The sequence below is a fragment of the Zonotrichia leucophrys genome, chromosome 1 (assembly GCF_028769735.1).
Source record: "Zonotrichia leucophrys gambelii isolate GWCS_2022_RI chromosome 1, RI_Zleu_2.0, whole genome shotgun sequence".
Classification (NCBI taxonomy): Eukaryota; Metazoa; Chordata; class Aves; order Passeriformes; family Passerellidae; genus Zonotrichia; species Zonotrichia leucophrys.
This window is the reverse complement of record NC_088169.1, coordinates 35,091,333-35,106,442: the sequence shown is the minus strand read 5'-3', so window position 1 is coordinate 35,106,442 and position 15,110 is coordinate 35,091,333. Positions and strand designations below refer to the sequence as shown.

The 15,110-nt window shown below is 36.6% G+C and overlaps 1 protein-coding gene across 4 annotated transcripts; it reads right to left on the bottom strand.

Moving 5' to 3' along the window:
- Positions 1-170: 170 nt before the first annotated feature.
- On the bottom strand, positions 171-14,628 carry LOC135449187 (granulocyte-macrophage colony-stimulating factor receptor subunit alpha-like). 4 transcript variants are annotated; one of them, XM_064716021.1, is made up of 10 exons: positions 14,512-14,628; positions 10,851-14,131; positions 6,115-6,244; positions 5,847-6,022; positions 4,522-4,661; positions 3,880-3,918; positions 3,011-3,152; positions 2,375-2,465; positions 1,720-1,801; positions 171-815 (listed from the first exon to the last, which is right to left on the bottom strand). In XM_064716021.1, exons 3-10 carry the CDS (start codon positions 6,240-6,242, stop codon positions 738-740), a joined length of 876 nt encoding a protein of 291 aa, XP_064572091.1. In that variant the 5' UTR covers positions 6,243-6,244; positions 10,851-14,131; positions 14,512-14,628; the 3' UTR covers positions 171-737. The 4 variants fall into 4 exon arrangements, with proteins under 4 accessions (XP_064572091.1, XP_064572013.1, XP_064572265.1 ...); XM_064715943.1 differs by having other exon boundaries at positions 14,548-14,628; XM_064716195.1 differs by lacking the exon at positions 3,880-3,918 and having other exon boundaries at positions 14,548-14,628.
- Positions 14,629-15,110: the final 482 nt, after the last annotated feature.

Here is a 15,110-nt window from a genome sequence, read left to right as displayed (position 1 = left end):
GAGAATTCAGGCTGTTATGCTTCTGTTTCATCCAGATGTTATAAAAACACATAACTTGCCTGTACCACAATTAGCAAATGACTGGCTTCTGCTGCAGAGTTCAAATGCTCAATTTCCAACATTTCCCACTCAATACACATACATTTGTATATCTGCTACCTATTAACAATCATATATTAAGTAATTTTTTCCTGTCTAACACAGATAGGAAGGGATGAAAAACAGGAGGCAACAAATAGACTTAGGGGAAGATTGTATCAGAAAATCTTTATAGTACTCCTTTGTATGAGCAAGTAATCTTAAGAGGTTTGATTGTGGCTTCATACAGCGAGCTTTCATACAGATGTCAAATTTCATTCCTGATCACAATCTCAGTATGGCTGTACCTTTTTTGAGACACTGAATCAATGGAGATCCTGAGTAAACTCCTTAAGTTAAATTGTTCTTAATTATTCTTTTGCATGTTGTTGAAAAACAGTAAAATAGCGTCCAAAACAATACTGATTTTTTTTTCTGAAATACTGTAGTATTCATCATAATAAAAACCAGAAATAGTCCAAACTTTACTGTTCATAGAAAATGCAATCAAATACAAGGAGGCTTTTAGAGATAAGATCTTGGGGAATTGTCTTTACAGCTGATGCTCTTCTCCTTCTTTCCAGGAGTGAGAGAATATGAAAAACCTCTTAATTTTTGCCAATAAGGTATATATGCTAGAAAAAATCAAGTCGCTCATTTCACTTGCATTCCATCACTTCTTCAATATTTGTTATTTCTTCAGTTCCTTGTTTTTTTAATAGATTCGTATATTCTGGCTATTAAAGGAAGAATATAATATTTTGTTAGCTTTTCATGCACGAGATTTGTCACAAGGTCATGATTTATGAATCTCCTGTCATTAAAATTTATTATTTATTGTATAAAACCTGTAGCAGGTTTTACACAATAAAATTAGAAGACCAAGGTACACATGTCTGGATGATCCCTCCATATAGCTCCCAAAGAAGAGCAAAGACTCTTCAACTAAAAAGCTGGAAAAATCATCTTTTAAAATATAGAAAAGTTAACATGATAAAGGAAGAGAAAATAAAAGGATTTATAAAGGCTCAGCAGTAATTGAGCGTATCACTGCAGACAAATTTTGTCTTCCAGACCTGCCTGCATCCAACCTAAAGACTTTGCAAATTGCAGAAAACTGCAACATGCTCTCTAGAAGGGCAGTTCCTGCAGTGTTTGTCTGTTTGCTGCTTCTCACAAGCCAATTCCAGTGTTCCACATAAGTTAGCACCTCTCAAAATTCTGCTCTACTTTCTTGCTTGCCATACCCTAGAAACTTTTACCTCCTTCAGCATCATTGCCAAGTACTAGCATGGCAAAACTAATGAATATTTCTTTGTCCCTTCTCTCCCTGCTTGCTGCTGCAGTATTATTGTGCTGAGAAACTTATGCTCAGCATTGTTTTAGTGATAGCACATGGCTTATAGGGACAGCAGGGTGAAACTGCATTTTCCCCAATGCTCCAGGTAGACAGATGACAATTATTTTGTAATGGAAAAAGTAACACAGACAAGTTATCTGTGTGTGGACAATCTTTGTCCATATCCCAAGAGCAAGAAGGAGAAAGAAAATTGGTTCTTGCTCGTGTGCATCTTTCTGACAGTTAGGTCATACCCTTGACACTAAATTTTTGAATTTCAGGCAAATGGAAAGAAAGCATACCTGCAAGTCCATTGGAGAGGGCTCACGGAATGGGTCTCTTGGCTGTGGTACTGTAGCAGATGTTTTTTTGAAATAAGCCCTTCTGCAGTGACAAAAAGGTTTGGTAAAGAAAAGACTTAGTTTGGAAACACATGAACACAGACTATATAATCATGCTCCTGAGGTACTATTTTATTTCTCTAAGACATAAATAGTATTCTTCTAATTCAAAAGTAGCTAAAAAATACATAGGCTGAATACAATATTATATTTTTTTTTTCAGAATTTGGATGACAATAACTTATTTTCTGACTTACTAAGGCATCATAGGAAGATGTGTTTTAAGTATGTGAAAAGGAAATGTTGTCAAAACATGGAAAAAATTTCATGTACCACCCCTCAACATTGCAGGGTCTGATGGTAGGAAAGAGGTACTGATAAAAGGCCTTGGCCTAATATTGGAAAGCATTGTGTTATATTCACCAAGTGGATAAGAAAGTTGGGAATCAGAAGTATAGAGCATACTTGAGGAACATCCAGCAGATGATTCCTAGTATAGCTCAGTGTTGATTTTCTCCCTGCCTTGTCTCCTTTAAAAAGAAGTCAGAAATTTTCCGTTGGAGGAAGTATTATTTTAATTGTAGAATAAAATTTTTGCACAAGAAATAAGACTTACACTGTCATGCAAAGGAGAAATGTGAGACCTACTGCCAGGCTTGGTATCAGAAACAGCATATATGATGAAGTAGATGTAAATTGTTGTGTTCCTGAAAATCAAGCAATCACCAAAGTGTTGGTTAGCATCACAGGGCATGATTGACTGCATGGCTATGTGCAATCTGCTTTGCATCAGGGTGTCAAACACTCTATGAAGGGATGACTTCTTTAGCTCAGACCTCATTGCCCTGTAGCATGCAAAGGAATAGAGTGGCTGAAGAGTACATGGGCTGTCCACAGGAACTAGAAACCTGAGGAACTGAGTCCTACAGAGTATTTAAATATCCAAGGTGGCAGAGAGCAACAGCAGGAAAAAGGAGATTGTAAAGTCAGGAGCAGAGATGGAAGAAGTAAAACAGCTGGTAACAGACTTCAAAAAGGTCTGCTTCATTCACTATCCCTGTGCAAGAAGCACTGCCTCCCAAGAATTATTAGAGAACCCCCCAATAGTAAGAAACATGGCAATTCTTCGACTCTCTTTGTCCTAGCAAATTAATGTGCAATTATCAATGTGTTTCCATCTGTAAGCATGAAGTAAAAATAAGGTAGACAGGTAACAACTGAACAAGGTCAAGGAAAGGATTTTTATTCTTACCAAACTCCACAGGTGTACTCCACTCTCCCCAGTTTGAGCTTACTCTACAAAAGCCTGCATCTGTTGCTCTGATCTTGACGCTGTACCTTTTTCCTGAGCTGAAGCTTTCATATAGGTAGGAGTCATTTTCAGTGATTTCTGTCTAAATGCAAAATAATTAGAATGAGATTTTTTTGCATTATTTTTCTATAATTACAATAAAAATTTATATTTTACATTTATATAATGTTTCTGTGAACAGACTAGATTGAAATAATTAGTAGAAAATATCACTTAGTAAGTTAGATTGTTTCATCTTAGCTCCCCTTGTTTGAATACTTTTGTTATTGGGTAATATGAAGATGAAATTTGCTGTATGTTTCCTTGGCTCCTTAGACTCTGCTAAGCAATGGGACTTTAGGAATAAAAATTCTTTAACGATCTGGCAGGGGTATTTTCAAAATTGAGGTAGAGTTCGATAGCCAGATTATATTTTTTGTCTGCCATCTTTATATTGGCCTAATCTTTGAGGTAATATTTTCTTGCCTTTTACATCTCAATTCTTTCCAGAAAGTATTATAAAAAAAAATCCCCACATTTTTTGTGTTACACAGAATCAAGATCCATATTTTTACATTTATATGAATCTGTTAGGAAGTAAAAAAGAATGTAAAATGGAAGATTTTTGTGGAGTACTATCAAAGTTCACATGTGCAGGTGTTTTCACATCAACTTTTATAAACAATAGTTTAAAATTTCAGATTTAGAAAACTTATCAAAAATAAGAATATGCAGTACTTTGAAACAGATAGTGTGAAACCAAACCAATTTGTTTGGAGGATGCTCTGATACAGAAGAAATTTCAATATTTTAGATTAATACAGACTTACTGTTTTAGATGCAGTTTTGGGGTTTTTCTCAGCATCAGCCTAGCAACAAGGGAAAAGTTTAATTTTTAAGATTATTCTTTTGTTTACTATATAATAAAGGGTCTTTCATGGATGTTTGATTTTCAGAAAGAAAAATTGTATGTAATATTTTAAGTGCCTTCTCTTAAAGAAGGCATTTAAACTGTGAAATTTAGGCTGTTCTTCCACTAAGTGGTTTTTCCTCTCCATTGATGTCCTGAAATGTTGCACCATTTCAATGTGATTATAGAATTGAGCATCAAAGCACTAAACAAAGAAAAAAAGGCTCAGGTTGACAAAATGTTTACATTTTAATTGTTAAAACAAAGTATCTAAAATTTACAAACCAACTCAGACAATGTTTTTTCCATTGGTTTTTTGCCTGTGTATCTTTTGCATTCTTAAATATTTAATTTAGTTATGTTTCCTTTTTTTTTTTTTAATTTTTCACTGTTGGAACACAATAAGCTCACAAATATTTTGAACATTATTTTTGAAGTATACAATATTACTTTCCATATTCATTCAAGCTTTCAAAAGGAGGGGATGAGAACGGGGTTGTATGGTGTTAGGTGTAGAAATAGAGAGAAAGAAAATACTGTTAAATGTCACAATTATTCTTACCTTGTTTTCTATGACAATTTCATATTTGAAACAACTCATGTTTTCCACATGACTTGTGCGAGGTGGCTGCCACCAAATACTACATCTACGAGAAGCTTCTGTACAGTTCACTGTGACATTTAGTGGAGGGGTGAGTTTTTCTATAATAATATAACCAGAAATACTATTGATTAGTAATAGCTGTCTTCACTCTCTCATTTTAAAAATATAGGTAGTGTTCAAGCAACTGATCTAAAAAAATGCAACTTTAGCAGAATTTCTATATTGTTCCCATATTCTGAAGCAGGACTCCTGATTTAACATTTCAATTGAGAAGCCTGGAGCAAGAGCTGCAACAGTAAGGAAAACTAAAAACACAAGCCATTTATTACATTTTACTGTATTCAGCATATGATTTCTGAAGGTTTAGTTTTATTTCTTGGGTTTAAGGGTTTTTTTAAAATACTATATTCAAATTAAACAGATTTTATTTTATTAACATTCTTCCATTAAAAATAGGAGTTTTGCTTACAGCATTAAGGTAACTGTTTCTTTTCACTTTGTGGATGAACAGCATTGCTATTCATAAAAAGCAATAATAAGAGTGTTGGAGAGTTTTGTGCAGATGCGGCTTGAAGGAAAAAGGGCCATGATCATATACAGCTGGTCAAGCAGTAAAAAGCAGCTGTAAGCAGTAAGTTCTCAGCCTTCTGATTGCAAGAAAAACAAAAACACTGCGTCCTTGATCAAATGATGAGAAAAACATGGTGAAAAACATGGAGTCCTTGAATCTAGTCAATAACAGTCAACAGCAGGATATGAAAAACAAGTATCAGCCTCAATAAGAAAGCCACAGCTATTAGCAACTAAGGAAGGGTTGGCATGTAATCTGTAACCAAGGATGAGCTCGGTTTTTGCAATATGTATGAGCTTAATTAACGCTACTATAAAAGTATGTAAGCTGGATCAATGAATCTGAGACCGATGATCATCAATAGGATGTGAAAGTCTCCCTTCACTTTCCTCATAAGAGATAATAAGAGATAATAAGACCAACATCTAGATAGTCCCCTTCAGGGATCTTTAGCTAGTTAATTCTAAAAGATGACACCTTTCCCTCAGAATAAATATTTGATAGAAATGTTCAAAATTTTCTGACCTATGATTCCAGAGTGTTTCTGTATTCGTTAGTTTTTGTCCACTCTTATACTTTAGGGCTGAGAAAAAATGAAAAAACCCAAAAGTATTATGGGGAGAAATATTTTTTAAATGTATGCTTTTTCCCAGAGATGAATTCTTCATTCTTTCAAGATACAACTGGAAATTAAATTTAAAAAAATGCTTACCAATTTTGTATAGCTTTATATACTCCTCATATGACTGAATGCTTTGTCCGCTTCTGGACCCATTTACCAGGAAATAAGGATTGTTATTTTTTATTGTCACGTTTTGGAATTGACATCCCGTGTGCCTTCCATGGGTATCTTTGATGTAATTTTGGCATTCTGTGACATTTTCATTCCTTTACATGAAATATTGAATCAATAAAACATTGACAATGTCACGTGTCCAACCACAAATCAAAATTCCCAATATTCAAGCAGACCTACTTACTTCAAGGACCCCCAGTACAGGAAATATTGGGTGTCTTCTGTAGCAGTCCTGCCCACATGCCATGTGCAATTCATGAAGGAAACATTAAAAATGACACAGGCAAAGTTTGAAATGGCTGTTCCATTCATGCCTGCAAACACAGAAAGGATACCCCATGTCCACACTGCAGAAAGACTTAACTCCTCAAATAACACAGACAGATCTTTGAATGCTCGTTTAGCAATTGTTTTGCTACCTGTTTGGCAAATCTGACTGTACACAGTTTTTGTCTTGTAGTTTTGTCCTTACTTGGAGATGGCAATAATTTTATTTCTGTTGAGCCACGAGGATTATCTGTCATGATTCCAGAAGCCATAGATGTGACTGGAATTTAACTGAGTCTTTAATCAACTCAAACATAGGGATTTAGTGGAAGTTAATTACAGAGACAGTCACCATGGTGTCCTTTGTTTAGACCCCCAGTTAACTGAGGCCCAGTCTACAATGGCATGCAAATTCTACAACCATGAGCAGAGTGGCAAAATTCTCTCTGCTGCTCTTGTATTAAGTACTCTGACCCTTGGTTACAAAGCGCTAAAAATTTAAATAAGATGTCCACCACTTTCTTCTGCGTGACAGCAGGCTGGTTACAATCTAACCCTGAAACTGTTTCCTGAAGATAATCCCTGCAGAAGTGTTGCAATTTCAAAGAGAGAATGATGTATTTTTCAATTAGGAATTGAAACTGGCTATTAATCTCTTCCAGTACCTTGGATTCAAGGATAGGGGGAATCTTATTAGCACTGAACGTGACAGAAACAGGCCTGAATATCTGTATGATTAGTGTAAAATCAAGACAAAGCTGAAGCAGAAGTTTACACCTTGCTTAAGTTAATTTACAATCTGAATTATTTCTTTGTGTGTTTCTCCCCCACCAAAAGGTGAGATCTCCAACAGGAAATGATGAACATTCAGTACCTCAACAGCTATCATTGTGAATTGAAGGACTGGGCCACAGCTTTCCAAGACTAACCCAACCACTGTTAATTGAGTTCAAGAGCCACACACACAACATTTGCATTTACTTCTCTAGTTAGCCCTAAAACTCCACATCTGATTCTTAATCTTTGGAAATAAAGAGAAATTTTTAAAGTTGTAAAAGTACTACTGGATTTCTAGAATATTTCTCTCTTCCAAGAGAAAGCTTGAAACTTTTTCAAGAGCTTGGTTCAGCAGCATTTTTCTTTCAATGGCAGTGTTGGCCTAAGCATGTCCTTTCGCATCCTTCACTGATCCTGCCTGATTCCATCCTGCCCCCCTGGCTGTGCTAATGCCACTTCTTGTGGGGCCCTGTAGTGAGCAGGTTTGAACAACTGATCATCATTACAACTAATGCTCCTCTCAGCATTTGTTTTCTTTTTGGTTGTTTTTTTATCCTCTATCAGAAATAGTGGAACAAGGTTGTCTGAGATGAAAGTGTGGGCTAGCAACTAAGAGAAAAGCTGCCTAAGCTATTTCCATATCTGTAGTAAATACTGACTCATACTTAGTCACGAGGTATCAAAGCTCTCAGCAGGGAGTTGTTTATGTCCAATTTATGTGTAAGTTTATATATATTTAACAAACTAATTTTGGGAGTTCAGTCATTACCGTACTTGATGAGGTGATGGAGAACTTGGATCAGTTCTCTGCTACAGATTCAGTTTATGACCCTGGGCCAACCAAGTCTATGCACTTCATTCACTCATTTAAAAAAATAATAGAGAAATTTTCTTCCCATGAAGAAATTACTGGGTAAATGCAGCAGTCTGAAGTATGATCACAGGCGCTGTGCAAGGGTCTTAGAGAGATGGGCTTCCTCAAGCCTTTAGCAATGCTGTAAATCTAAAGAAAACAGGGTTATTCTGATTTTAAATCAGTTCACAACCTGATTCTTGTGAGGGCCAACAAGCAGTTGAAGCGCTGAATGACAAAGGAAATATTCAGCCATATGCTGTGAATAAATATGAGTCTCTCCATACCCGTTACTGACTGGACATTTTTTCCAAGGTTTTAGGGCATTTTTTTTTCATTTTTTATTTATTCATAGTTCTGTGGTTATGCCAAAGAGAGTCTAGCAAAGTATATAAACACCACTACCCTTTCTGTAAGGTTTATTTTTGAGCCTACTCTATTCATCCAACACTGTCAGCTATTACCTTTTTGTTTTTAGCAACATCTGGAATAGAGCTAAACATTCTTGAGAATTTTTACCTACATTGTTTCAGAGACACTGATATTTTTCTGCCTCCAGTTTATACTGAGGACTAGCTCAATTTTTCTAGTGTCTTTTGCTTAACCACACCTGTTTGAAATGCCCCATATTTGTCACTTGCATATAGTTATTTCCTTAAAAAATGATAGGACCATATTCTTATTAGTCTTTTCTGTGAACACTGATGCAAAAACCATTTTAGTTTCTCTATATTGTACTTATCCTTCTGAACTGCCTCCTGTATTATCTGATGATGACAGTAAAATACATCTGCAAGTATGTTAATGTCCTCTGAAGCATACTTTATTTCAGACACAAATAACTCGTTTTCACATATTTTACTATCTTTAGATATATTTTAAATGTTTGAAATTCTTTTCATGAAAGAGGTAAGATACTTAACTGAAATGTGACAATTATGATTGCATGCAAATGCATAACAATCCGCTGTTTCAAATACCTAGAGTGTTTTCATTTATTTGTTTGTTTGTTTATGTCTATTTTGTCAACTTAGATTATCTCCATCTCTTGGGCAGACATCAGAAAAAATCTAGGCACCTTAGCTTCAGAAAAATATCAGAGAGAAGAAAATTTGGCTCTACAACCATTTGTAGTTACCAACATTACTAGCAGGGAAGGACAGGATCTCACCTTTGAGTCCTGAGCCCAAGAGAATTTTTACTTTAATTCAGTCATTCTTCAATTAAAAAATGCATAAACTGTTGAATCTTAGACATAATTGACCAGATACTTTATAAAAGATGTTAAATAACAAAATTGATACTGAAAATAAAAAATAATAAAAATTTTTTTAAAGTAATTAAATTACTTTAACCTTTCAATTTAACTCTGAAGATGCTGTTAGGTGTGAGGTGGAGTTTGTCTTTCCTAAACCTAGCAAAAAGCTGTATAGATGCTCACAGGGGCACCAGTAATTCTATACTGGCTTAACACTGCCTAGAAAAAAAAAAAACAAAACCTTAAAACAGCTACTTTAGACCAGTTTATTCAATCTAGTCTGGGATAAGATGAATGAAGGCTTCACCATATTTACTTATTGCAATGCACCAAAAATATAGCCCACAGGAATCTCTCTAATTCTAATTTACCTTTGTCAGCTAAATCCAAGAGGATTCATTCCTTTCCTTTCTTACATCATCAGGAATTCACATGTAATTACTAAACAAAAAAACTGCCACCATTATTTTTCTCAACTGAAAATTTATTATTAAAATGTCTTTTTCTCCTCATTCTTATATCTGTACAAGTATCAGAGCTGCTTATCTTTAGAAAAACAGTTGCAGTAGAGCAGTACTATTTTCCCCAGAGAAATGTTTCAAACTTCCTTCCACATCTCAAATAGGTCCTGTGCAGATAATTGATGAAAATCTTTAGGACAGTCAAAGTATTTCTATGTGAAGTCCTTTCCTTTCTGTACTATAGTTTATAAAGTTTCTATGAAAATTGGCTACTGGTAGACTGTGCTACAGCACAAGTTGTTTCTCAGAGAAGCCTGAACCCTAACACCCTTCCACAGGGGATAGTCATGTCAGGGATTCAAAAGCTGAAATGCTGCTGCAGTGTCTACTCTCATCTAGATTGATTGGAAAGGTGATTAGATGAGAATAAAAACTCTCCAGTAACCTGCTGATTATGAGTAATGCAAAGCCATACATTTTATCATATTCTGATCCCACTATGATTTTTATAGCCAATGAGAAGGAAGGTTTGTAACTTAAAAAAAAAACCCCAAAGCTTATACTTTGTTCTAATATGACTATATTTTGTTAAGGGAAAATCTGTTGAGTATAGTACATTAAACTAGACCTCTGAGGTTCATTTCCCAGCTTTGCTCCTAAAAGATTTTGAAAGACATTACTGCCAGTTGGAAAATATGAAATGGAACTACTGCTTCCATGTTGGATGTGATATGAGGGTAAGATTATGCCTGCATTCCTGCAGCTTTTTCAGGAAATTTTGTATGTGAAATCTAAAGTATTAAAATCATGAAAGAGAAAAGACACTTCCATTCTACTGGTGCCTAAATGCAGTATTTCTAAAAGAGTTCACTCTGTTTAGTAATTTTACTCTATGGATGAAAAGACCTAAAATCCAAACATTTCCAATTTGACTGTGTTTTCAAGAGACAGTAAAACAGGCTCTCCTCACAGTAACTCAGGCTCTCTCTCACAGTAATTCAGATTTAACTTAACAAACAAAATACTGCTATGTGGATTGCTGGAAACAGCAAATTTTAAGTTATAATCATACAAATATTTTCACATTGTAGAAAAAATATGCCATAAAAATATTGGCTAAGACATTCATCAGAGGAAAGCAGGCATTTGCTATCAGGTAGTTTCTATCCAACCCTCACAGTTATTTAACATTAAAACTAGCAGAAATTACAAAACTCAGTATTTCTTTTCTAGCTTCTTTGGAGTACAATAAAGGAGAAACGGAAAAGAAAATAGAAGAGAAAACCAGACAATACTAAACCTACCTTGTCCTTGAAAACCTGTTTCCCGTGGTGCTTACAGTAATAGAGAAGAAGAAGGATAGAAACTATGACTTTGCCTTGGTGTATTTCTGCATGTTTTTACAGTGTGATCTCATTGCCTCATTTCCCTTATCCTCACTTCCGTTAAACCATGGGGAGCAGCAGGGTCCCTCCCGGCCTTGGGACAAAGGTCAGCATAGAGGGACACTCTCTTCATTACTTGATTCACATAATTTCCAGTAATTTGTCACACATTTTTCATATAAATGTTTGCACACCGCACCACCTGAAAGAGAGATGAACATGGGTCTTCCTTCTGGCTTGGGTGTAGGTCAGCTATGATTGCTTCAAGCCATGCCTCTGTTTTCTGCTTCTTGCCCAGGGATGCTGCCTGGTGCAGGAGTATCAGCCCTCTGCTCAGGTCTGCAGAAGAGCTGCTCCCAGCTTTGCACTAGCCAGCCTCATTCCCTCTAGGTGGGTAACAAACTATGTCACTGGTCTCAACAGCCTTCCTGGTTTGCATCCACATTTTTCTGGCTTGGGTGAATTCAATGCACAGATCAAGAAAAGTTTCTGTCTGTATGAAATGTCCTGAGTGTAATAAGCAACAGTATGCCACTTGTCTGTGCTGGTGTCCTGGAAATGAGAAGCATAGAACCTGCCTCTTCATGTACCCCATAGTACAGTCTGAGTATAGAGCCCCCTGTCTTCTTAATCTTTAATATTTTTTACAGAAAAATGAAGTTATTAAAGTAGAAAACAACATTTAAATCTCATTATTTATAATGTTCACTGAGTGCACTGCTTTTTAGTGTTATATCTCACTGCAAGACTGGTAAATCCTATCAAATCTGTCCTCCTCCTGTTTGTGTGTTGTACATCTTCACTCCCATCAGTCTTTGTTCTTGTTGTTCTTCTGGGCAGAGAAGGAATAGGTAGGGGATGGTTATTGAGATATTTCCTCTTCTTTACATCTCAATTCCTCAATTTTATTCACAGAGTAAACAGCAAGACACTGTCATGTACCCTGCTATGACATTTCATTTCAGGACCTGCAGAAGTAAGGACTTCTGATTCCTGCTCTGTGGAGGAATTGAAAGAAGTCTGCTGGAGCACTGTAATAATGCCGAGACTTTTGTAACTACTCAATTTCTCTAATTCTTGAAACTGGACCCTCTTCTGTTTTTAGAACAGAATTATTCTTGGAACTCTGAGTCCTAGTACTAGAGAAGTTGAGTGATGGTGTAACTGCTACACTGAATCAGGTTACTGGAAGCTGAGCTGGAATGAAAGTCTTAATTCATTTTCAAGTATTTTTTCTTAATAAATTCTTTCATACAGATTGGAAAAGTTGGAATCTTCAATATTTATACAGAGCAAACAACATTCTACCAGTTTCAGTGTTGGCAATTTAATTAATTGTATGGAATATAAGACGTCATGACTATACTCAAGATCACCTCTGCAGAGGATTTGGGGTACTACACGGGCATCCCAGTCTTGTTTCATAGCAATGTTTGACCTAGACATGGATAACTTCACCTAGCCAGGCAACCTGATGATGAAGTTCTCCTTAGCTGCCATGCAGTCTGAAGGATGATTTGATCAATGAAAGGGAGGGGAGTTTCATGTCAGGGTAATCTAAACGCCTCCTTTTCAAGACCAGCACATTTTACCACAGACTTTTTGGGTCAATCTGTATTCTTTTAAAAACCAGAATAACTGTACAACTTTTATATTAATAGCTTTGTAGCCTTTAATTTAATACATAAGAATTCCACAATTTGCATTTAGTCTTTTTCATAGCTAATGCCAAGAGTGAATATTGCAGTTATAGTAATCAAGAGGTTAACAATCAAAATAGTATATTTGCTTAATTTCTGATTTCTTTGCTCTGGTTTAATCTATTTTAAACCAGTCACCTTTTATGTGAGGTATCTAGAAACAGGAAGGAAAGTGCAAGCAGAAGTTTGCTAGATATTAATTTGTCTATAAAAGGACCAAAGAGCTCCAAACACAGCACCTCTCTGGACAGAGCTATCCAGCAGATACACTTGGCAGCTCTGTTCTGGGTATTACAATACCTGAAAGCTGAATTAAAGTTCAGGTCCTCACTGTGTGGGGATGATGCATCCAGACATTTGTTTTAGTTTACAAGTATTAGTTTTCCTCCCTGTTTCCTTTACTTTCTTGATTTAGTATGTTTGTACCTGATCCTAGGCTACCATCATGTGGCCACTTTGAGAATTTTCCCAAGTAACAGAAACAAAGGCTGATTACTCACTGAGCCTGGAAAGCAGCAAGGCACTGCCTGCACACAAGATGAAGGCCACTTGTATATTTCTGAGGGCATAATTTTCCTTCTTGATGGCACTCAGTCATCCTTTATTTGGACATTCTGTTCTTTGTTTTGTGTCTGTTTTACTCTGCTTTTATTCTCCCCCTCCCCCCCAACCCGTAAATACGGAAAAAACACACTCTAATTTCAGAAGGAAAATTTTTCTGTAAGTAGCAGCCTTGGGTCAATCCATGCCTTAAACTCTAAATCACATTTCTACCCACACATTTCATAAACTCAGTTTCAGATCATCCCCATGTAAATCCCTTCTGTAAGTTCTCTGATATGGTCCCCCTCAACAGCCTTGCCTCTAGGTTGGAGGGACATCAGTTTGACACATGGATGGTTAGATGGCTGGATGGGCTCATTCAAAGAGTTAGAGTCAGTGCTGCAATGCCCAAGTGGAAATCAGTAACAAGTGCTGTCCCAAAAAGGTGCATGCTTGGTTGAGCACTATTTTACCTCTTCAGCAGTGCCACAGCCAGTGGGATCAAGAGCACCCTTCAGTGAGTTTGTGGATGGCACCAGGCTGAGTGGTGCAGTTGTTGCATTAGAGGAAAGAGATGTTGTCCAGAGGGAGACTTGAGGCTTGACAGTCTTGAGGAGTAGGCTCATGTAAACTTCATGGAATTAATAATGTCCTGCTCCTGAGTTGGGGCAATCCCCAGCTCTGTGAACAGTTTGCTTAGAGAACCTGTGGATGCTCCTTCATTGGAAGTGTTCAAGATCAGGTTGGGGGCAGGGTTGGACTGGACAGTGTTTGAATATGTCTTCTAATTGAAACCATTCTTAGATTTTGGTATTTTATAAAATATGATTGCAGTAAACACTCTCCAAAGCATCTGAGTTAGTATTTCAGACTGAGACTCAGATATGGAAACATCCTTTCTATATGTTTGCAGCCATCAGGGTAGGAACAGAGATGTCCAGGTCACCCAAGGCTATACTGTGAAGGAAAAGTTTGCACCAAGTAAAGGTACTTAGAGTAGACTCATTTTTATTCATGCGATAATAGAAATAGTAATTTTAAAGAAACTACATGGCTGATATATTCATTGCAGAATCAAACTAGTTTATTTGTCAGAGCACTTTATCAGGCAATAATCCACATTGGAGCTGGAGTCTACCACAATTTGAAACCCAAATCCAGTCTCCAGCCAAAGTGGATATTTATTGTGGTGTTAACATTTCACCTTAGGCTTTTTCTTGATGTACAACAAATTGTCTAAAAAGTGGAATATTGGAAATAGTTTTTATAAGGACAGTGGGGCAGAACAGCATTTTCCTCACTTGATAAGGACAGTAGAAGAGAATAACTGTTGTTACCTTGTTGCTGTATTTCATATTTCTAAAGTCCCATACCTTCTCAGCAATATTTCTTGGTGGCAGTTCTTCACAGCTTCTGCTTGTTGCTTCTTGGCAAGAGCTCCTTCCAGGCTCCCCCTGACAGGCCAAGCCCAGCCCCTTTTATCCCAGTTATCTTCATTAGCTACAGCTGCAGCCCAATTAAGGACATCACAGCTGCAGCCCATCAAAAACAACCAGTGCTTATCAGGGCAAGGCCTATATACAGATATTCAAATACAATACAGATATTTTACCAGGACTCCTACTATAAATAACATCTTACTCTTATCAAGGACAGTAGAACAGAAAAACACAGCCTTGAAGAAATAGATAAAGGGTATAACTTAGGCAGACAGAAATCATGCAAAATGCAAGGAGGATGCCAGCTCAGCTCTGCAAGGCTGACAAAGCAGAATTATGCAAGGCAATGATATTGGGCTTACTCAAACGTGGGGACTGAGGAGCAGCTACCTACAAAGGACACCAGGCATTGAAGACAGAGCCCAAAGAACAACATTAGGGGTGTGATTATATAAAATAAAATCAAGGAGGTGGGGATATCTAATGAATATGGGATC